General features: G+C 35.0%; 2 protein-coding genes and 1 non-coding gene across 6 annotated transcripts; 2 read left to right on the forward strand and 1 right to left on the reverse strand.

The window, feature by feature from the left end:
* Positions 1 to 215: 215 nt before the first annotated feature.
* Positions 216 to 6,476, reverse strand: LOC121252874 (tetraspanin-19). 3 transcript variants are annotated; one of them, XM_041152703.1, is made up of 6 exons: positions 6,004 to 6,476; positions 5,201 to 5,300; positions 2,519 to 2,599; positions 2,305 to 2,409; positions 767 to 958; positions 216 to 548 (listed from the first exon to the last, which is right to left on the reverse strand). In XM_041152703.1, exons 1-6 carry the CDS (start codon positions 6,168 to 6,170, stop codon positions 537 to 539), a joined length of 657 nt encoding a protein of 218 aa, XP_041008637.1. In that variant the 5' UTR covers positions 6,171 to 6,476; the 3' UTR covers positions 216 to 536. The 3 variants fall into 3 exon arrangements, with proteins under 3 accessions (XP_041008637.1, XP_041008640.1, XP_041008638.1); XM_041152706.1 differs by lacking the exons at positions 216 to 548; positions 767 to 958 and adding an exon at positions 960 to 1,343 and having other exon boundaries at positions 6,004 to 6,453; XM_041152704.1 differs by lacking the exons at positions 216 to 548; positions 767 to 958 and adding an exon at positions 960 to 1,358 and having other exon boundaries at positions 6,004 to 6,453.
* Positions 6,477 to 7,300: 824 nt separating this feature from the next.
* Positions 7,301 to 7,373, forward strand: TRNAV-UAC. The gene has a single exon. It is a non-coding gene; the product is annotated as a tRNA-Val (tRNA).
* Positions 7,374 to 12,277: 4,904 nt separating this feature from the next.
* Positions 12,278 to 17,269, forward strand: LOC121253659. Of its 2 annotated transcripts, none has more exons than XM_041153660.1 (4): positions 12,278 to 12,640; positions 13,135 to 13,293; positions 14,883 to 15,101; positions 16,906 to 17,269. In XM_041153660.1, exons 1-4 carry the CDS (start codon positions 12,446 to 12,448, stop codon positions 17,245 to 17,247), a joined length of 915 nt encoding a protein of 304 aa, XP_041009594.1. In that variant the 5' UTR covers positions 12,278 to 12,445; the 3' UTR covers positions 17,248 to 17,269. The 2 variants fall into 2 exon arrangements, with proteins under 2 accessions (XP_041009594.1, XP_041009595.1); XM_041153661.1 differs by having other exon boundaries at positions 12,507 to 12,640; positions 13,154 to 13,293.
* Positions 17,270 to 24,475: the final 7,206 nt, after the last annotated feature.

The raw sequence follows: 24,475 nt of genomic DNA on the forward strand, positions 1-24,475 counted from the left end.
GATCTTGGTGCAAATGTAATTCCATCATTATACCGAGATTCCAACAGGTCCTTGCGTGTGGACGGTAACTTTTGTTTTTCCTTCAATATTCATCGATCATGGGATACTGCTTTCCATTAGGTCTGTTGAAAAGCAAGTAAATGATTTGCTACACCAATATGAGACCAGAACGCCTTATAATGTAGCAATAGAGAACTGGAGGTTTAATCCTTCAATTATTGAACTGCCCATCTTATTATCTCACAACATATTGCGATATTTTTTAGCAAGACAAGCATGTGGTGTAAGCCGAGAAAAATAGAAATACATGTGATATGGTACGGTCATTCTCATGACTTCTAAGCTATAACTATAATGGAGAGTATTACAACATGAACATGTACTTCATCATCAACTCCTCTGAAAGTACACTTGAAGGCTTTCCAATCTCAACCAACGTCGATTAGCTGGGCTAAGGAGCATCAAATAACATGTCCTTTTACATTCCTGTACTTCCTTTTGATCCAGAAGTGAGCTTCATCCTGATTTTGATCATGTTACCTGTTTGTCTGATAAATAAAGTAAAGCACAAGAAGAAAATAAAATCACAAACAGTAACGACAACCCGGCCATCTTGAGCAAATAAGAACCCATGACGATGCAAACAAAAAGAATATATAAAGCGGGAAAAAACAAAAAATAGAACCTGGGAATAGTACTATAGTTCGGTATAAAGCAACAGTTTTGGCTGAAGACTTAATAAAGCAGTTTACATTTTAAAATTTACCTTGTCGTTAACTCTTATCTTCCATGCATCATTTTTCGATCCATAGATAGGGTCACCAACAACATAAGGATGTGGCTGAACAGTTTGATTTAGGAGTGGAACTCTACGATCAGGAGCATAATCATCATCGCTGTCATAATATTGATGTGGCCCCAGAGCTTTCAGAACCATTGACAATAATAGAGAGAGTCCCTGCCATGTAATATGAGAAGCAAACTTCTTTATTATAATCCAAAGTGTTCTTTACCATACTACTGAAGAAATTAGGTAATTCTTTTACAGTTCCGCTTCAAAATGGTCGTTCCGTTCTTGGGCATTTAACAGCCCCCAATAATAGCCAGCCATGCCAGCAATACTACACTGCACATTATGAGACTCCTCACATCCGATAAAATCAACATAAGTGAAGGTCTAACAAAGCAAAGCAGTCATCGTCCTATTTGTATGTGAACTTTGGGAACCAGTAGCAAATTCCAGACAGCTGCATGACACAGTTCTGTCACTGCCACAACCAGACAACAGTGTCACCAGACAAAGTAAAGTTCCATCGCCCACCAAGTTTCCCTCGCCACAGTTTCTGCGGCATGGAAATCTAAGAAAAAATACTCCTTCAACCACTTTCGGAGAAGCTTCAAAGTGCTCGAGACTGTCGCTTATATCAGATTAAAACGAAAGGGAAAAGAACAAATTTTGACGGATAAATTTTCGCAAGAAAAATGCAAAGAATAATTTCGTCATCGATTCCCACCTATCTTTTCTTCTATCTCTCAAACAAGAAAAATCTTTACCAATCTAACCCCATATGTGAATCTGCAAATTTAAACCTCTAAGAATTGTCCTCCTCACTAAATACTACGAACATTCAACATTGAGGAGGTCCGGTTGCTTTCGTAGCCTCAGTCTCCAAATAGAATACGCTAAAAATACTTTCTTTTCTCCATTGAAATTAATTAGCAAAAAAAAAACCACAGGAATCATTTTTGTGTAGAAACTGCGGCAAGGATTGCGGCGAGGGAACTTGATGGGCGACAGAATTTGGGACAGAGAGGGAACATGGTCGAGAAGAAATGAGGGTCTTGGGATAGAGAGGGTCTTGGGAATTTTTGGAAAAGAAACTCAGTTCTGAAGATGTTCTTGGGCGAGGCCGTGTGAGCATTTGGGAAGTGGAGGGTCATCATGTGTTATGCAGCTCAGTGTAAGTACTATGGGATAACGACGTGGCAACCATTCATTTGAGGCTGTTTTTAAGGCTTTAATGGAAACACCGGTTAGAAGATATTCTCATTCTTTTATCTAAGTACTGGGGAAAGCATAACCCTAAGAGGCACCAAGGAAATTTATAAAATAAATGAATAACCAACTAAAGTCTAAGAAGAAAAACAATAGAACCTTGGCAATCAGCAAAGACAAGGAAATGCACTAAGAAATTTTGAGAAAATAAGTCAACAGTCTTTGGAAACATAGTTTTTTCATTTATTGAGTGGTAGATCCTTGGTCATTTGAAGGCACTACTGAGAGAGAGAGAGAGAGAGAGAGACCTGGACAGATACAATGGTCAAGCCTATCCCCTTGCAGATCTCAAAGTTCGATCCCACAAAATCTTTGAATTGAGCAAAACTCCCACTAGGATCCTCTGGAAAGTCCTGGTTACAAGTTAGTGAAAGAAGCATAATTACCGTATTCTTTAAAATCACTTTTCAACTAATCAGTCATCACATAAGAAATAACAGAACGAGTGTGCACATCAAATACCTCCTCCCAGTTACGGTTCAGAAATATATCAGCAGTGACTCCAGCCTCCAGCATGAGGAGCAAGAAGACAAAAATCATATACTGCTTTCATTAAGGTTAACTATGATCCATTAACCATTATACATGTCATACTTCGTTAAGTAGTTCCAACCCCACTCTCCCCCAATTTTTTCTTTCGTTTTAAAAAATGAGAACATCAAATAGTTTGACAAACCTAAAACCCCAGAAGTATATAACACAATGATTCAGGACGAGCTATTCAAAATGGCTAAGTTGTTGAATATCAATGGCTCTTAAACTATTTTTTTCCTTGCTCAAATTACTTAACATTGACCCCAGTTAATAGAATTCTTAACCTAAGTTGAGCATTACCCACCAGGGAAATCACAATTCAACTCCAAAACCAAGATCCAAAAAAGTAAACAACAAAAGCAGATCAATTTTGGATATATCTACACACATTATAAAAGAAAAAGAAAAAGGTATAATCTGTTTAGGGGAGAGATGGTGTATGTGGATTAGATGGTGCATCTCAATGGCAAGGTTCTCAGTTATGATAAATGGCAGCTCAGCTGGTTTCTTCAGCAGTTCTTGTGGCCTGAGACAAGGAGATTTGGTGTCCCCACTTCTCTTTGTTGTTATTATGGAGGCCCTTAGTCAGATGCTATCGGCCATGGTTAGAAACGGTTTTGTGACTGGATTTTTTGTAGGTGACCCCAATAGAGGCTTTCTATCATTTTCTCATTTATTATTTGCATATGACACTTTAATTTTCTACGAGCAAATCAAAACCAACTCAGGGCACTGAAGACACTCTTATTATGCTTCAAAGCAGCGTTAGGCTTGAGAACGAACTTTGATAAATCAAAACTAGTGCCGGTTGGTAATGTCAACAACACTCGGCAATTGGCCAGCACACTTGGGTGTAAGGTCGCTTCTCTTCCTATGAAATACTTGGGATTGCCATTGGGGACAGCCTCACGGGCTCTTTCAATTTGGGATACAGTTATCGAGAATATAGAACGAAGATTGGCAGGGTGTAAGAGATTGTACTTGTCGAAAGGAGGCCGGGTGACTGTAATCGAGAGTACTCTTTCTAACTTACCAACTTATTTCATCTTTATTTCCAATTCCAGCTTGTGTGGTGAAAAAGATTGAAAAACTCCATCGTGATTTCTTATGGAGCGAGATGGGGGACGAATTCAAGTTCCATTTAGTCAGTTGGGACAAGGTGTGTAGGCCAATTTCTTCTGGTGGGTTGGGGATAAAAAATATGAGAACTTTCAATTGTGCCCTACTCGGGAAGTGACTATGGAGATATAATATGGAACCGGAAGCCCTATGGAAATTGGTGGTTGATTGCAAATATGGAAAAAAAAAATTTTTTTTTGGGGGGGGGGGGGGGGGGAGGAGGCTCTAAAGGACTCCTTTCCATCCGTCTTCTAGGTGGCATGTGACCAAGAAGTTTCAGTGGTGGACCTCATGGTTCGATCAGGAGACCAAGTCCAATGGAACGTCACCTTCAGTAGAGCGGCCCAAGACTGGGAAGTAGACAACTTTGAGACTTTTTTCAGCCTAATGTATTCCGTGAAGCTAAATGGAATACGAGACGATAAGTTGTGGTGGGCACCAGCAGGTAAGGGAACTTTCTCAGTCCGATCCTTCTATAAATCCCTTACTCATTTACCGAATACTCATTTCCCATGAAGGAAACTTTGGAATAAGACACCGCGCCCCCCCCCCCCCCCCCCCCCAAAAAAAAAAAAAAAACACACTTCTTCACCTGGACAGCTTCTCTAGGCAAGATTCTGACATCTGAGAAGCGCCATGACATTATCTTAGATTGGTGTTGTATGTGTAAGAAAGCTGGCGAGTCAGTGGATCATCTCTTGCTACATTGTGAGACAGCTAGAGCCTTGTGGAACGAAGTGTTCAGCCGAGTAGAGTTAAATTGGGTAATGTCTGCCACAGTGGTTGAGTTATTGGCCAGCTGGACATCTCTGGGAGGTGCTCCACAAATCAAAGCCGTGTGGAAGATGGTTCATATCTGCATTATGTGATGCATATAGCGAGAGCGTAACGATCGGACATTTGAAGATAAGAAGAGGACACTAGAGGAGATTAGATCTTTATTTTTCTGTACTTTATTTCTTTGGGCCATAGCTATAGATTTTAATGGCCTTAATTTACATGATTTTCTTGTTTTCACTTCTGTGACCTAGATAGGTCTTGCCTCTTGTATACCATCTTGTGTACTCGAGTTTTGCCTTTTCTTATCAATAATATAATTTATAATCTGTTTATCGTAAGGACCCTAAATGAATCAAGGTGGACTCATGACATCATATATGGGTTTTCAAAGAATAGATGGGCTAATAGAATTTAGGCTAATGGATCGACCATAATTTTAGCAATAAACCGAGCATGGACACAATTATCATTTTCCAGATATGACTGCATTGCAACTTACATGGTGACATTTTACAAAAGAGTTCAAATCTGATGGATATAATAAAGGGGCAAAAACTATCGAATCAAAATATTTAGATAATATAAGAGTGGATAATATAATCTAAACACAAGTAAAAAACGATAAGACCGGTAAATTCAAGCACTATAAGCACTTTAGAGAGAAGATGAAAGCAGGGACATTGTTGCTCGATTCATTCTAGAAAAGGATACTATATAAAGGCAACATCCATTCGCAGTCTCTGCAGCAATATGACCTGTGCATGTTATCACACATAAAGTGATCCCAAGGCCAAGGAAAGTGTAAATGAACCTGCGATTCACACAAAGAAGTAGTTTCTCTAAAGGTAAATTTAATGAAAGCAGCTAAAAGAAATGTTAAACTATACCTCCTCAGACCTAACAGAAAAAAAAGAGGCAAACTTCCTTCAATAATCTATGTACTTCAATAGGTAATGTCCGAAGTGATCTATAAAGAACAATAGGTAGACGTTGGAAAACGAAATCCTTATAATAGCGGAGATAAGAAAAAATAATTCAATGGGGTAACACTTCCTTCCAATTAATCCATGTACTCCAAGAAAAAAAAAAATCATCTATTTTTGTTAATTTGTGTATTTGCGAAGTAATGACCTCATTCATACCATAATCAACTCTTAAGAATTCTTCAAGACGGCACCAATTAGACAATGGTGGTTAATTAACACATCAAGATCAGAAGACAAGAAAGGGACCACCAATCTTCTGAGCCTATAAAACTGGTATTTGATCCGGGAGAGAGTTCAAATTAGTGGAACACACTTCGACTATAATTAGACAATAGTCCTCTATATTTCCATTGTTCTCTATCCCCAAATCCACATTTCTTGATCAACCAAACAACCATCAATACACTAGATTTTCTCGTCATTTCCCCCATTTTCTCAATAACCAAATAGTCCCCAAATGCAATAACCTTACAAAAAATAACAAAACTCGAACAAAACCCAGAAAAAAGAAAAGGAAGAAAAAATCACCATGGAGCTGGGTGATCAGACCCATCAAAAGGCAACTCGCCCATATGCCTCTGCCAAACAGTTATCATCCACACGGCATACAAAATCATGGCCATCCCAACCATCCCTATCAATGAATTCACCAGTTTCAATATCGATTGCATACAGCTCCTCACTATCCTAGCCATTTTCCGCACAAACTCAATGCCAGCCGAAACACTGCTACTCGCGAAAAACAGAAGGCAAAAGAACTGGGAAAGGATAATTGCAGGAAGGCCAAGATGATATCTAGGGCTCAAAAACGCGTGGAAGATACGTGGACAGAGGAGATTTTGTGCGCCGAACGTCACCAGACACCAAGGAGGATGTGTTGTTCAAGGTTTTATAGTTTAGTTTCGAGGATTTTAAGGATTCATTTTTGGAAAAACAGAAGCACACCGCCACAGCCTCACGGATGAGAGAATGAGACAGAATGTTTACTTGAATTAGAAATAATTTGCTATATAAGCTTTTAACTAAGTAAAGGCTAAATTATAACGTGAAATTATATATGATTTTAATTAATAATATTCATTTTGATCTTAATTTCTATTGTCTTTACTTATTGTTTTTTTTTTTGACATTATCTTTACTTATTGGTTTGATATACTTAAGTGATTTCTTATTTTGACCATTTAACTTAACAATCAATTAACATATATTATGTCCTATCAAAAAAATTAATATATATTATATCAATAAATTTAATTTAGAATAAATAAAAATGATAAAATTTAAAATAAAGAATAACATTTTCCATATATTTTAATAATGGTGCTGAAAATAGTTTGAGTCTTGCTAGCCTGCTGCCTAAAAGTATACTGTTAGAGTTGCCCCCATTGATTTGGCACAATTATTTGGTGTCACGTGGTTTATTAAAAAAATAAAATAAAATTTGAAAATATAAGAAAAAATAAAATTCTAAATTCTTTTTACTCTTTTATGTTTATAATTCGAATTTTTTTAATAAATCATGTGACACTACATGATGGTGTGACATATTAATGGGACAACTCCAATAGTATATTCAGACAGCATAGTAGTATTTATAAAATAGTTTAATGTGTCAAACTAAATCTCAAAGTTTTCAAAAAAAAAAATATGAGATGAGTGTAGATATTCAATATTATATCTTTAAAGATTTCGTTGATTTATTCTTTTTTTTTTTAATATAAAAAATTGGAGTGTTTTACTGGTTGAATGTACAGAAGACTTTCTTATGTTATTTGGGGTTAATTATTATTACTAAAAATAAATAAGTGCGCTCTAAATGGAACGTGTTGCTGTGGTGTAGTGGTTATCACGTCAGTCTTACACACTGAAGGTCTCCAGTTCGATCCTGGGCAGCAACATCTCTCTTATTTCTTTTGTACATTTTTCATCTGCTATAGTGCTAAAGTTAATATGGGCCCTTCCCAACCTCTCTTTCTAGAAGCCTACTCTCTGAGCTGAAAGTACACAATTTCTGGAGATGTAACAATTGAAAATACTTGCAGTTCATAAGCGGATGGTGCTAGCAGGCCGGCCAACCTTGCGCTAGTCTATTTAATTTTTTTTTTCTTTTATTTTTTTTTTAACAATTTTTTAATATTAATAAAAAAATACACAATTTTACCATTATTCACTTTTTAACTATTAAGTAAAAAAACTAAAATAATTAATCAATAATTTTGAGAAGTTCCACTAACATTCTCCTTCATAAAAATAACTATGCTTGTATTTTTGCAAATGGGAAATACTAGTTTTCTCGAGGATGGTTCTTGATCAATTTTTTTTTAGTTAATGATTAAAGAACTGTGTTTTAATGATGTTGTAAATTTTATTTTTAAATGTTTAAGGGTATAAAAAATGAATGAAAAAAAGGCCAAATGGCCTTATCAGGACCCATCATCAGGCTATACCCTCGGTGGGTGTAGCACGACTCTTTTACAAATATACGACTAAACACAACGTTATCGCTACCTTCATCTTAAATGTTATCATTTTCAAATTTGTATGTTACATTTTAAATAGTTTTATATATCAATCAGTTAAATAATAGCCTCTTAATTATGCTGCATGATTCAAAACATATCTTGAAAAATTAACTCCTGTTCAGAGGGGTGTAAAGTACTTGGCATTAAATCCAATTATGGAAACATTCTACAGTTTTTTTTTTCTTTTTTAAAAAAAATATTCTACAGGCAGGCTTATTACTATATATAGAAAGTTCCCGGATCAATTATGATTTTATTTCATTATGGGAATTATATTGTTAACAAACCCAATGACTATTAGTATTCATTTTAGAGTAATGTTAAAAACAAATCTCAAATGCACAAAGTTATCACATACACCTCATTTCTTTTCACAGAATAATTTTATTGAAAAGCCTTTATACCACACATTATTCACGTGGTATAATTTGAATTTTACAATCAAATTATATCATGTGGATGATGTATGCTTAAAAGACTTCAAATACTATTGCTCTTTTTCCTAACATGCTGCTTTTTTCTTTTCTTTTCTCAATATTGAATTCTTCTATTTGGATTGAATTTTAAAAGAGGTGATACTTTTTGCACCCAAATTAGAGGTCATACTTATTCTTGATATGGAGGAAAAGTGTTCGAACTAGATCGAGTCGTTAGTGAATCCAACTTGATTTGACCCAATTGTTTGCAAGGTCCACTGAGAAAGGAGTGTTGGGTTATGGAGCCTAGTTTTGAGCTAAGAAGACGTCAAACTGAGAGTTCGTTCGACTCCATTCAACAAGGTGTTCGAGCAAAATTCAAGCAAAGAGTTCGCTCAAGACTTGCTCAATAGTTGGCTCAAGCGAATGCTGGACAAATTGTTCACTCGAGTGGCGCTTGACACTCCACTTAAGCGAATAACCTTGTTTTGCTACCTTATGGTTTTCTAATGTCATGCACTATATACGTGTTATGTTTTATGTTCAGAGTATGTAAGATTGAACAGAGTGAAACGACAAAAATTGAGAGAGGTGTCTTATAAGCATTCTTGAGAGAGAAAAAAAAACCCTAGAGAGAGTTGAGATTGTGAGTAGAGGAAAACTTTTGTAATTCACTGTATACGTTATAATCTCTTATGAATAAAATTTCCTAAGCTCTATGGACGTAAGCACGTTGCCGAACGACGTAAATTTTATGTCGTGTAATTGTTTGTGACTGATTCCTCTGTTCTCGCATTTATTTCACTGTCTGTCTCGTTATCGTTGTTAGTTAGTGTGGCGTTTTCGCAACTATTGGTATCAGTGCCAAGATTTTGGGATTTGGGGTTGAACAATGACTGAAGAAGATGTGAATATTGGAATCGAGAAGTTTGATTGCACATAGTTTGGATACTAGAGGATGCAGAGCGAGGATTATCTTCATAGGAAGAGGCTCCACCTTTCTATGTTGGGAAAGAAGCCGGAAAGCATGGACGATGCTAATTGGAATCTGTTGAATCAATAGGTTCTATTCGACTCACCCTATCTAGTTCAGTGGCGCACAATGTTATTAAAGAGAGAACCATGGCGAATCTCATGGCAGCTTTATCAAGTATGTATGAAAAACAATCTGTGAATAACAAGGTACATCTCATGAAAAAACTATTCAATCTGATAATGACATAATGTACATCTGTGGCTCAGCATTTGAATGGTTTTAATACAATCACAAATCAATTGTTTTCGGTCGATATTGAGTCATGATGAAATTAGAGCATTGATTCAGTTGGCATCGTTGCCAAATAGTTTGAAGGCCATAAGAATGGTGATGAGTAATCCAGTTGGCAAGATAAAATTGAATTACGGTGAGTTTTGTGATATAATTCTTGATGAGGAGGTACGCAAGAAAGACTCTAGGGAGTTTATTGGTACAAGTTTGGCCTTGAGTGTTGATGATTAGGGCAGGGGACATGGCAAATCCAGGAACAAGGGCATGGGCAAGTGGAGATCTGGGCAGTAGATCACTTGCTGGAATTGTGGCAAGTCGAGCCACATCAAAAGAGACTACCTAAATCAAAAAAGTACTAAGGATGACACTGTGAACGCAGTGGCTGAAGAGACACATAATGCTTTATTTCTTGCAGTGCATAGTTCAGTTGATAATTGGGTGTTGGACTTAGGAGCTTTATTCCATAGCACCTCACATTGAGAAATCATGCAGAATTATGTTGCTAGTGATTTTGAGAAAATGTACACAATTGATAGAAAGGCACTAGATGTAATGGAAGTGCAAGACGTGTGCATTGCATTCCCAAACAGGAGCGTGTGGACTTTGCAGCAAGTTAGACACGTTCCAAACCTGAAGAAAAGTTTATCTCTGTAAGACAGCTTGACGACAACGGTCATACAGTAGTGTTTTCTAGAGGAGCATGGAAGGTCACAAAGGGTGCCCTGGTCTTGGTGCGAGGTAAGAGAACTGATACTTTGTATTTGACATTAGGGTCCAATGATGTGTAAGAAAATAAAGAGCTAAGGTAGAGCAAGCTTGGTCACACAAATCAAATGAGAAAGAAAAGGGAATCAATTTTGTAGTTCCTCACGTAAGTTTGGAGAAATCTCTCAAGACTACGGTGTGGAGTGGAGGTGTGAGAGACGGGGATAAAGCGTCTCATATTCTAGGGATGTCTACACCTACAGTTCTTGCTCGCAGAACTGTCAGGACGATCAGACCTCCATAGTGGTTACCCACCTTGAACTATATTATATTCAACTGACTGAAGGTGGTGAACCATTAAACAATAGAAAAATCTTGCGAGACGGGAGATTGAACAAGTGCGAGTTTGTTGAGAGGAAGCTTACTGGATTTCCAGGGAGGAAGCTTATTGGACTTCTAGGGAGGAAGCATACACTGCACAAGAGATGGGCACGTCTATTGGAGATAGAACAAGTTGGCACTAGGAGATGGGATCAGTCGTCTAGATCAAAGAAGGGGACATCAACAACAATTTCTCTTATGTATGCCAGGGTCAATTCGAGACCAAATATTCCTAGTGCAGTGGGAGTTATGAGTTGGCTGAGGGCGCTGTGCATAAGAGATTGACTTCGTGCTCAACTTCAGTTTGTCTTCTAGCTTAAAGATGGGTGTTGTGAGCTGCAGAGGTGATAATGCTTGTGCTAGAGACAATGGTTGGCATGTGAAGAACCAATCTCTAAGTGAGAGATTGTTGGGTTATGGAGCTTGGTTTTGAGCTAAGAAGACGTCAAGCAAAGAGTTCGCTTGACTCTCGCTCGACAAAATGCTCAAGCAAAACTCATGCAGAGAGTTCGCTCAAGGTACACTCGACAGTTGGCTCGAGGGAAGCTCAGACAGAGTATTCACTCAAGACTCGCTCAATGGTTGGTTCAAGTGAATATTTGACAGATTGTTCGCTCAAGGCGAGCTCAACATTCTGTTTGAGCAAATAACCTTGTTTTGTTGCCTTAGGGTTTTCTGATGTGATGCACTAAATATATGTTATGTTTTATGTTTAGAGTAAGATTGAAAAGAGTGAAACGACAGAAACTCAGAGAGGTGTCTTGTAAGCATTCATGAGAGAGACAAAAACCCTAGCGAGAGAGACAGAGAGAGAGAGAGAGAGAGAGTTGAGATTGTAAGTAAAGGAAAACTTTAGTAGCTCACTGTGTGCGTTGTAATCTCCTCTTAATCAAATCTTCTACAACTCTATAGACAAATACACGTTATTGATATGTAAATCTTATATCTAATTGTGTGTGAATAATTCCTGTATTTTTATATGAGGGCTGCTACAGACACAAATAGATCTCACACACTGATGTGGCATACTCACAATGTGCACGTCTCCCCACTTTCTTTTTTTTTTCCTCCCTTCCGCGTCTCCCCTCCACTCCTCCCTCTGTCTCTACCTATCTCTGCCCTCTCTGTGGCCGCCATAGTGGTCGGGGACCACCTTAAAGCCGGCAGAAGCTGCCGGCAGTCCAAGCAGCAATGTCTTACTCACAGTCGCGTGCAAGTCGCAACTTGCCGTGCATGGGAGCTCTCATCCCCCCGCCGGACGGTGCCACTTAGACCGCTAGCGGATTCTATCGGCCTTGATGTGATTCCCAACCACTATGGTGATGATGCAAAGGGCGAAGACGGGCAGAGACGAGAGAGGGAAAGGGGGAGGAGGGGAGGGGGCTCGCAGGACAGATTAAAAAAAAAAAAAAAAAAAAGAGAGAAACGTGGGAGTGTGCCACGTTATTGTGTGGATCTCTTTGTAGAATCCTTTATGTCTATAGTATTTTTCTTTTTATATTTATTTTACTGTCTATCTCGTTATCGTTGTTGATGGGTCGCGTTTTCGTAACGAGGAGAAGGCAAAAGTGGCTCGCTCCATCACCGATTCACCTCGCTGGTGAGTGGTGATGCTGAACGCTTGAAGATAAAAAAGTTTAGTTCTTGTTGGGGGAGGAGACGAGAGAGCTTGAAATGAAATGATATTGTTACAGTGCGCTTCTCTTTGTCTTACACCACCCAAATTTAGCATAGAACCTAGGAAGCTGCCAGATTCCTTTCTATCTCCAAATTCTCTCCTCCGTTCCTCCATATTCAAATCTAAGCCAAGCTCGAAAGCCTCTTTCAAGCCTTCTTGCACGCAAAATGAAGACGCCCACGAAGCCTCTATTCAGGTAGATTCACTTCTGCGGCTACACTTCTTTGTTTTCAAATCTTAATTCATTTCTATTTTCATTCGCTCTGTTGTTTTAGTGGAGACTTTTTTTTTTTTTTTTTTTTTTCCTGCTATTAATTGGTGAAAAAAAGACTTTTTGAAGGTTTAAGATAATGGTATTTTACGATTTCGTTTGCATAGAGGTTCTCTTCGAGTGAACAAAGGAAACATTTTGGGGAATGTCTACTTACAAATGGGTTTTAAAAAATATACCAAAAAATGTTCTCGTTTTCATAATGGATTTATGGTCATTTCTTACTTTCCTGCATATTCGATTTCGGTTATTTTCTCTTGTAAATGTGAACAAGTTTAGATTTTCTTCGTTACTTTAGAAACGTAATGTATTTGAATGTATTGGTTAGGTAATTAGCGAGTTTTAACTATATACCTTTCGAGTTCTCTGTATGTTGATTCAAATACGTGAATAGGGTTTTTTGTGATTCTGGATTATAGGGGTTCTCGGTGCTGGCAGGAGATATTCCTTGGGATAGAGGGAGTATATGGAGCACAATGGCCTTTTACATGTTCTGTCTGCATATTCCTTTGAGTTTCGGAGGCTTGTCTGTGGTTGCTGCGATATTGCATGAACCTCGTCTTGATCCACAGACTGAGGTGAGTGCAGTGGATCTATAAGATCAATAATTGCATTTATCACATTCTGTTTGAGTACTGAAGCAGTAATGTTGTGAATGTCATCATGATCATTAAAGATCTATCCTATTCTTCTTGTTTCTTTTCTGTTTTGATATTATTTTGATATGATTTTTCACCTTTTTTTTTCCAGAAGATGTAATCAAATGATGCTGTCCATGATCAACGCTTGCATTGTAGAGTGGTGTAGGAGTAGTCTATCTGACCTTAGTCTGAGTTTTTTTCCTTAGTTTTTTTTTTTTTTTGGGGGGTCTGTGGGGATCTGATATGTTTATTTTGGGACAATAGTTTGGATGGGCATCGGCCATAAAGTGATTCTAATAAAACCTTATAGTTTATTTATTTTGACAAACATACCATATAATTGATTTTCCCATAATCTTCACTATCTACTTAGAACGAGGACTCAGACTTGAAGCCAGTTACTCCTGTTTCCATGAGCATGGAGATATTAAATAGGGAAATACTCTAGCCACAAAAGAATTATACAAAAGTAATCTCACAAACCGATGTGGCTTGATGTGATTCGTCAGATTGTAAAGTTATTTTTATTATAAAATAGATCTAACAAATCAAATGAAGCCACATCATTTTGTGGGATTATTTTGTGTAAGTCTTTTATGGATGTAGCAATACTCAAATAAATATGATGTGATACTCTTTTTTTTAAATGTTGCAGTATAATAAAAAATCATGTTGTGCTGTGTTAAAAAATCATTTGCATTATATATAACTCTTTATCATGGGCCTAATTCAGTCATGTGACTTCCTTGAACAAATCAAATCAAGACTCTGAAGTTGAGGATTTGATAGGCTTGTGTCATGGATCTCATGATATTGGGTGGTGCTGGAATTGTTAAGGAACCAAGTCTTTCAGGTTGAAGAAGCCTTAATAAGACTTGATATGTGATAGATGACAAATTGTGATGCTTGCACTAATCACTTGGAAGGTGAAGCGGAATTTTGGTTTCAATTTTACTAGGAAGACATAGAGGAAGTCTCTTGGGAGATCCTAAGAGACTGCCTTGTGCAACTCGAAGATATTTTCAGTGACCTTAACATATTGAAACGACATGGTTTTGTCCTTGAATACCATGGGCAATCAAGTGGCTGCTGAGTAGATCCAGGTATCCTACGTCGCCAAAAGTGAGGTGTTTTATTAGTGAATTGAAAAGAGAGCATTAGGAATGAAGTGCAATCATTTTTAGACTGTTGTTCCTCTGTGCTGCGGTCAAGTTGGTCCCTTCTTTATAAAGGGTATAGCGCTTACGGTCCTGGCCCCAAAATTAGCTTTTCGGAAAAAATTCTTGTTTGGCCTCCAACGAATGTCTATTTCATTGGTAGACCAATTTTGTTTCCAACATACGTCAATCTAAAAACAAAATGCAAACTATCTATTTTTTCTGTTGTCAGTAGGCCAGTTACACGCTCAATATCGCTAGAAGGTAACAATTTCTTTGTTCAAATTCTCAATTTGTCTGAGTTTTTTATGCATGAAGTTGCACAATAATGTTTTGTTTTATTTTAACTTACTTTCTTAACCATTACAGGCAATATCACTTCTTATAGCTCAAATTCTAGAGCTCATTGCAACTCTGTTGCTTCTACAGTGGACTGCTAAGCCCAGATACAAGTTTTTGAACTTATTTAGAGCCAACAAATTATCAAGAGAGCGGAACTGGTTTTTGGCTTCCGTACTAGGATTTGGGTTTCTATTTCTGTTGGTGTTTCTTACATCAATCCTAGCTGACAGATTGATTGGACCCAAGGTTGGTGCAATAAGGTTTCTCCTTTTGCTTTGCTTTTTTCTTTGATATAAATTTCATTAAAGAGTTGAAAATGCACAATCTAAGTATACAGGATGATACAAGAAAGATACCTACCTAGCAAGCACTAGAAAAACAAGAAAATCATGAAAGACTTTTATTTGACACCTTGATCCAACACCAACAACTGAGACAATTTTTTCCCTTTTGTTGTTGAGTTTTCAGAAAGCAAAGTAAGATTATCTTGAATGAATGTACCTGTTGATTTGTGCCATTTAAGGACAGGCGTAGGGGCTGTGTGTGTCAAAAATAAAATTAAGTGGAGTGTGTCAAAAATAAATTTGAGGATTTACTCTCCAATTACCTAATATATGCATGTTTAGTGTGCTAGAAGTTTTTTGATATGTATGTTTAATGTACTAGAAATTGGAGTCAGTATATTGTGGTTGTTGAAAAAAAGAAGTGGATAATGGAATGGAATGGAATGGAATGAACTTCATCTCAGTCATTGCTGAATAACTAGTCTTAAGCATGCGTGATGCACAAGAATGGTTAAATTTATTAAATGAAAACTTCTGTAATTAAGTTAGCATGCCTTGAAGCTTTAATTAGCATGCGTTGAAGTATTATGGAATAGATAGAAACCTTTAAATGAGTGCAATATTAACGTTTTGATCTCCAACATTTTTCATTTTTGGTTGAGCTATTTGATCTTCTATTTTCTTACGCCTATTTGTTTCTATGTTAATTATGAGAAACCTCACAAAATATGTTTGAGGGAAGAGAGGGATCCAGAACTTCATATTAACAAAAGCTTCATGTTTTGAAAATGATATAGTAACTAGTTATGTATCCTTGTGATGCACTGGAAAAATGGTTAATTTTTTTTTTCTTTTATATTTTAATTATACTCGTAACATGACTTGGAGTCGTTTTGATTACTAATTGAAATAAATTAGCTATAAATGAAAGAAGATGAAGTGTTGTATAGGGAAAAGGACGAAGTGTTCCAGATTTTCAAATTCCAAATTGTATAATATTTATTGATGAGTCGTGCTACACAGAAACTCCACACTCTGCACTCCACTTAAAAACATGTGATTTTATCTTTTTATCCTCATATTTCATATTTCAGATTTCATGAAATCTAAGGGTAAAAGAGTAAAATCACATGTTTTTAAGTGGTGTGCAGGAGTGTGAGGCTTATGTCTAGAATTTTTCTTTATTGATATGGCCTTTCAAATTATTCTAAACTTAAATGGCCAAATTTATGGCTATCTAATGTAAGAATCGATGGCGACTCAAAAGGAGCAAAAATTTGTGTTTCCAAAGTTATATATGTCATAAATATAGGTGTGCATCATGGCATTATCATAAGCAAGCAAGCATGCAATACTTCATTGCCATAGTAGGAACTTCATACTATTCAACAAGTTTCTAATGTGGATTCTGATTCTAGTTTTTCATTGTCCTCCTCTTTAATATTTTTCTATATCTCTCAATATAAGGTATATAAAGAGTAATGCTAGATACAAGCCCCATACAAGCCTTTTATAAAACAATGGGTCCCACTAATAAATAATAGTTTTTTTACACTTTTTTAAAGTGGGGTCTACTTTTTTACAAAGGCTTGTATGGGGCTTGTACTAGTTGGGGCTTGTCTATTTGTCTATTTCTCGTATATAAATGTCTTTAGGATATGTTTATCAGGGGGGCTTAGTTTTGAAAATTTTGGTGCTTTGATTTTAGAGTTTTCCTTTTCTATTTTCCCTTATCAAGTTACACCTCTTATGCAATATGCATGCAGGCTGTTAACAACCCCATAGTGAGGGAGATCCTCCTGAGCAGTGACATCTCAAGAGCAGCTTGTGTAGCTGTTTACTGTATTGTGACACCTCTTTTGGAAGAAACTGTTTATAGAGGTTTTCTTTTGACATCAATTTCATCAACAATGAAATGGCAGAAAGCAATCTTCGTAAGTTCAGTCATCTTTAGCGCTGCACATTTCTCGGGCGAGAACTTTTTACAGTTGTCCATCATCGGGTGCGTCCTTGGATGTTCTTATTGCTGGACTGGAAACTTAAGTTCCTCCATTGTCATACATTCTCTGTACAATGCCTTGACCCTCATGTTAACGTTGCTGTCATGATTATAAAATTTAATCCATTTTGATAAGAGTTTTGCCCGATGATCCCTAGAAGAGTTTTCCCACTTGCAGGCCGATACGAAAGTAGAAAGGTTAATTTTTCTATGACAAGAAGTAATTTTTCTTAAGCCAGGTTAATTTGCAGTGGATGACAAGAAGTATGCTGCTTGAAGTTCAAAAGAAAATCAATATTTCTGTCTGAATCATCTATGAAACCACTGTGCTTGAAAGAAGCCAAGTTCCCAAGAGCTCCAAGAACGTTGGAGCTGATTGGTTCTGATCTACAAATGGATGGTGCCCAATGCCCATCCTAGTGCCTTACCCATAATTTTGAAAAGAAAAGTCTTACTTATCAGTAATTATTCACTACCTTACATCCCATATCTTATGAAAAACATGTTCACACTCTATGAAAAAAAAAACTACAAGTGTGGGGTGTAGAGTAAATAGTGACTGATGCATAGCATTCTTCGATACTTCTGTCCTAAGAGTTGCATTTTGCATAATCTTATGTTCATTGCAATTCATAAGTCTTCCTCTATGATACCTTACAACCACTCCAAAAGCAACCCAATGAAAGAGATCATAGCAGGATGGAATTTTCCGGAGGGTAATTTTAGGAATCAGCCCGCATAGAATGGCTAGGAATCTGATCATTTGTCTAAGCCGTCCTCTGCTCTCTTGTGTTTGCCAACGTGCCTGTCAAAGATGTACTTGACTTTATAACCAAAATCATGGAAAAATGGTTAGGAATATGTCCCGAAAGGAATCTGTAATTCTGACTTTTTATATTAAATAAAATTATTTATTTTTAGAGATTAAATTGAGTATTTATTGTGTTGTTCCAAGCTCATATACTATATTCGCGATTAGTAATAGAATTTGACAAATGTCAATCTGATGATAATCTTTATATGAAATAGAGATTCAAAATTGGCATATTGGCATTGAGAGATCGAGTATTAAATAGAAGATGCAGACTACTCATCCCTCGTCAGTATGGCAAATAACCTCAATCAAAATTTACGAAAGTGCGGTTATTGGAGCGTTAAAAAAATTTCAGAGTACAAAATTGATATGCGCACTTTGTGGCGTAATAGGATTTATATTTCTAAATACATTACCTAGATGTATTTTGTATATTGACAGTGATAAAGATCCAACCTAAGAACTTATGAAGTTACTTATGAATTTCAATATACAGAGTATGCTTGAATTAGAAGAAGAAAATAATTCCGTTATACTTAAATAACTAAAACTTACAACTATTTATTGTAATTAATTCTGCCTCGTTCATTTTTACAAAATTTCTCAACTCATCTTATCTCATTATTACAACTTTTTCAAAATTTCATACAAAATAAAATAAATAATTCAACTTTTTATAATTCCAAAACAAAAATAATATTAAAAAAAATATATTCTAATACTATTTTATTCAACTTTTAACTTTTATCTCAATTCATCTAATTTTATCTGCGAAAATAAACAAAGTCTAATCTTGAGGTAGTTGTGAAGTCGCATGTCAAATATGTCTACTTTGATATATTAATCGTGACTTACAATATGTCGATGACAGATTATTTTGAATCCACTAGAGGTAGTTGTTTATTTCTTTTTAGCCTCTCTAAGCTGATTGAATAATGTATTGTATTATAATAAGCATTTCGAGTCAATTGCTTATCAAAGACCAAAGTCCATTGGTGGCCTTGCTTAATCTTGCTAGGGCCGGCCTTCATTTGGTATTATTCTTTGAGCGGTGCTACTCTCACCGCTTGGAGCTCCCGCTAATGTATTTAGAATGTTTTTTTTTTGTATTTTTTAACATGTATTTTTTTTAATATATTTAAATATATTTAAAAAAATAAAAAAATTTATAATATTATTAAAAAATATTTACTTAATCATTAAGTAAAAATAAAAAAATAAAAAATTCACAGCGGTGGAAACTAGCGATAAGAATAATATTTTCCTTATTCTTTTGGTGCCCACAAACTCAGAAATCCTCTTTATTTAGAATTAGAAAGAAGACCCTATGGATATTCTGGCCTAATTTACTTGTAGCCTAAAATCTGTTATTTTCTCTTGTGGTGGCTTAAACTCAAAGGAATAAAAAGAAAATCTCTTTTGTGGAGTAACAAGAAGATACACTATTTAACTTGGGAACATTTGAAGCTTTTATTGTACCAAATATCCTATTGTAAAAGAGAAATGATATTTATAGTTATAGGTTGCATATGCGCATACTTTTTTTTTTAAAAAAAAGCAAGTAAATATAAATCTTATAAAAAAAATTTAATTTTTTAACACTAAACTCTACTATATTTTAAAAAAAGTATGCGGTGCTTGCAAAGGGGTTGGAAATCTGTTTTTGGGATCAGGACTCTATCGATGCTTAGCTTGATCGAGTTTGAAGGATTCATGAACAATTTGGGTTCATAACTTGACACTTAAATACACAACTCATTTGGTTATGCAGTTTAGATGAAATAAATTAGATATTTTATTAGAAATTGAATAAAATATTATTAGAATATAATTTTTTAATATTATTTTGATTTTAAGATTTGAAAAAATTAAATTATTTATTATATTTTATATAAAAATTTAAAAAAATTATAATGATAAGATGAAATAAGATAATTTTATGTATTCAAACCCGATCCAATGGTATCCATGGATCATAAAATTTTCTCTCATGGGCATGGTGAGTCTGCTTCATGTCATCATTCTTCTGGAGAAATCTCTCCTCTTTCTGTCCCAATTTACTCTTTCTGTAATCATTTATTTTCTACTTTTATAAACCAACTTTCAATAATGCTTTAGAAATTCGACAAGAAATCCAATTGGTGCACCTCATAACAACTCTAAAAACATTGTTCTCCCAATATCTTAAAAAATTGACAGCCAGATTTAGCTGTGGATCATATTTATTTGAACTTCAAAACTCTCTCTCTCTCTCTCTCTCTCTCTCTCTTCTTTTTATAATTTATAACTTTAATTTACTTTCAAACTCATTTGTTTACTATTTAATGACCTCAAACTCAAAATATGAAAAGAGTCTCTCACCTTTTGATTATTTAAAGCATATTCCAGCTGGTGAAATCAATTCCCTGTTTTGCTATGAGCTGTGGTTACGTTGGCTTCGTAATTAGAGAAAAAAAAAACATATATATTATACAAAAAACTAATCCCCCAAATTGTTTAAGCAATAATAACGAATTGTTTGGAAATTACATATAAAAAAAATTAATTATTAATACTCTAATTTCTTATAAATAAAAAGTATCTCTTTAGCAAAAATAAAAAACTGAAAAATCAAATAAATAAAGAAAAAGCTACAGTTGTCCATGTGGGGTTAAAGGAGTCCTACTCATTAATTTAACAAAAACTCTATTATGTGTAGTCATTTTTTTTATATTTTATCAATGTAATTAATTGTATTATTTTTTTAATATAAAATAATTATTTTGACTAATCATATTAATAAAATATATAAAAAATACGTAAAAATTCCCAACTTACCAGATCTCTTAATTTAAACCGCAGACGGACACTCCCATCCACACATGGACACACTGCTCGTGCTAATCCCGCAATCAACGTAGCTAATTAATTACAAAGAAAAGATCAAAAGCCCAGGATTAGCGTCGAATCAGATGCTTGATCCATGCCATGTGTCCATGCTGAGTTGGATCCCACGAGATTATCGTCTTAAAAGTTTGACTCCCAGCGCAGCACAACCACTGGACAGTTCTACTTCTACCTCTGTTGTAGCTGCTAGGTTGGGAGAGACTTCCGAGCTAGAAATAAAACCTAGCAAATCCTTAATAAATACTCTCTCTCTCTCTCTCTCTCTCTCCCTCTGTGTTGAAAACTTGAAATGGCTGGATTCGAGCAGCAGGTGAAGGAGAGGGCCAAGGGGCTCAAGATCTTGTTCAAGAAGGGGGTGAAGATTGTTGGGGATTCATGCAGGAAAGGGTGGAACAAGGTCAAGCATATGAAAGGCTGATTAGTATTCATCATGGCTGTTCTCAGTCCCTTGTTCAATACCCAATTTCCTATGCTTTTATTGTAAAGATCTAAGTCCATCACTTAGTTCCCCCCCTTTTTTTTTGTCTAGCTTTGTGTTTTGGTATGTTTTTTCCTTTGTTTTTCTTTTATTTTTACGGTTAGTTATGAAGTCTGGAGATTCTGGGTGTTTTGTTGAATGGGTCAAGCTTGGTTTTTTGTTTTTCGATACTACTTCATATATCTGGGTTATGAACTTCAAGTTTGGCTGATGTTAATTTTTAGATCTTATTGGTTTGTATTGTCTTTATTAATGTGAAAAATAATATTTTCCTTGTCTGTGATGGGAAACAACTGTTGTTGCGAATTGTTAGTTTTGGCATGCAATTTCACAAATCATTTGCATGCAGAAAGCAGAAGACTAGCCAGGAATGAATGAATGAATCTCTTTATTATATAGTCATGCAAACTAGTGAGAGTTTATTGTTCATGATACAATTTGATCATCTGGATCCAGTTTATTGGATCTAGATCTGGAGAGAGCATCCCTAATTGCCTAAAAGTGAACCAAACTAGACCCAACTCCCAACTCACTGGAATTCTTTTTTTCTTTGAAGGGTCGGTGCCTAAGAAAGTCCAACTTATGATGGTTGAATTCATGATACTCAAGATCCTTAATCAAATCTTTGTTGAAGTTAAACAGAAAGTTTAGATCAGAAACAATCACACACATATTGACACGATTCTACTTCTTCTTTGTACTCTAGTGTGTGAGTTGATGATGTTGCTGGAAGGAAGTTTAGGTCAGCTCTCTTTTGTTAAAGGAAAATAGTTTAGCCACAAATTGATTACACAAAAATAATCCTATAAACTAACGTAACTTGATGTGATTTGTCAGATTATAAAATTATTTTTATTATAAATTAGATATAACGGATCAGATGAAGTAACGTAGTTTATGAGATTATTTTTATATAATTTATTTGTGAATTAAGTAGTCATCTTTTATAATATCTTAGCTCAAGGAAAGCAAGGTGCCATAGTTTAATGGTTTTGGATCCAGGAGGTTGCTTAAGAGTATAAACAAAGAACTTTTGAGCCAATTGATAATTTTGATAGTAAGAAAATCAAGGTTGCAACTTGCATGTGGCTTCTGACTTGTATACCCTTTGGGTTCAACAGTTTTTTATGCACAATATCAATAATAGGAACGAGTACATATAGAGCTATCACAGGTTTCTGAACTCTTGTCTTCTTCTCAAGAAAAAAAAGGAGTGGTTGGGAAAATTACAATATACCATAATTGTGTCGTTTGCTTGGTTTGTAAGGATTATCATGTACTCGTCAATATCTGAAACTGAAAGTGGACAATCCAAGATTTACACGTACCTGTGTTATTAAAATCGTAGTATGAAACTAGACTTTCTAAAGCCTATGGTAATATTTTTAAAATAATATATATATATATATTATATATTTATTATTAATAATATTTTAGGATTTATTTTCAAAAGTTATGAATTATTTTGAAAAGAGAGAGAAATTAAGGAAATTTTATAATCTTAAAAACTAGCAATCGTGATAAACTCAAATATTTAAAAAAAAAAAAAAGAATATTTCTAAAAGTAAAAAGAGTTGAAATATTTTCGAAAATTTAGATCGAGGTGTTTTGAAGATTTCTTAAAATAATTCTAGGAATAGAATTCCAGAGGGTTTTGATCCTGTTTCTTGCAAGGATAGTCGAAACACGACGGAAAACCCACCCATGATAAGTCCAAACATGAGCCCATTATGTGCCCAATGAGGCTTAAGTGGAAACTAGCAACGACCCATTATTAAAAATAAGTCCAAACATTGGCCCAATCCAACCAGAATAGGAAAGATCAGCAAGGCAGATTCATTAAGAACCCCAAACACGTATAGTGGGTTCGGGCTCTTTGCCTTAGAGCACTAGCATCCTACTAGGCTTTGATTTAGGTGCATTTTTTTTTTTTTTTTCCTTGAATGTTAAGAAATATATTGAATTGGTTTTTTATTTTGTTTTTTCTCTTAATGTTTAAGAATAAAACAAAAAAATAAAAAGAAAAAAAATACAACAATCGGTCATTCTATCCGTAGACCATCGTCCTCCGTAGAATGATCCTAATTTTATTTATTCTTAACCTATTTTAATGCATATATTAAATCCATCAAATTAGCTTTATTTTAATTATTTTTAAAAAAGAACCTATACATCAAAATGTATCCATAAAAAAAAAAAGTATCAAAATACATTAAATTAAATAAAATTTATATCTTATACAGATAAATTTTGTTGAAGAGAGAAAATAATGATTTTAAATTAGTTGCCTAGAGCTAGAGTGACATACAAATATGTAGTTCTTTGTTCGCTTACATAAATTAATCTTCCTTAAATAAAAGCCATTATTAATTTATTTGTTCCCTTTCCTAACTCTAGAACAGGGTAATAGATAACTTATCATCCTTAAACTATACCTCCACGGATGCCAAATACTAAGGCCGAGAGTATTCCCAATGATTTCTTTATCCTATCCTTCAAAATTTATCATCAAAACTCACTTTTTTTTTTTTATTTTATTTTACATACTGATTTTTATAATAGGATCCTTCAAAATATATCATCAAAACTCACTTTTTATTTTATTTTATTTTACATACTGATTTTTATAATAGGTCATACATCAACTTATCTATTTTTTTTCTATATCATTTATATATTTTTTTTAATATTTTTTATTCATTTCAAATATTTTTTCTAACTATCAATAAATTTGTAATATTTTCATATCTTTTGATATTTACAATTTCTTTTCATATACAATATTATATAATTATGTCATTAATCCAAATTTCTTCAAACTACCACAAATAATAAGCAACTGATGTCACTTTGTTTTTGGCACGGCCGTGCTGTGCACCAGCAAATGTTACCAGACATACGCACCTTTCCTTCAAAACCCAAACAACTATTTGGTTACGATGAAAAAGAGGTTTTTAATTCTAAAATATTTTCTATAATTTTTCAAAGTTACCCAACAGAGCAAATTTGAAATACGGATAAACAAAAACAGCGGAGAAAAAAGGTCCAAAGGAGAGAAAATAATTAAAAGTATTTTCGAGTTGTAAACAGTATTCTCTAAATCTAGAGGATTACCGTAACAAAAGATAAAATAAAGATCAAAATACAAAATCTATTAAA

The sequence above is a fragment of the Juglans microcarpa x Juglans regia genome, chromosome 2S (genome assembly GCF_004785595.1).
Source record: "Juglans microcarpa x Juglans regia isolate MS1-56 chromosome 2S, Jm3101_v1.0, whole genome shotgun sequence".
Taxonomy (NCBI): domain Eukaryota; kingdom Viridiplantae; phylum Streptophyta; class Magnoliopsida; order Fagales; family Juglandaceae; genus Juglans; species Juglans microcarpa x Juglans regia.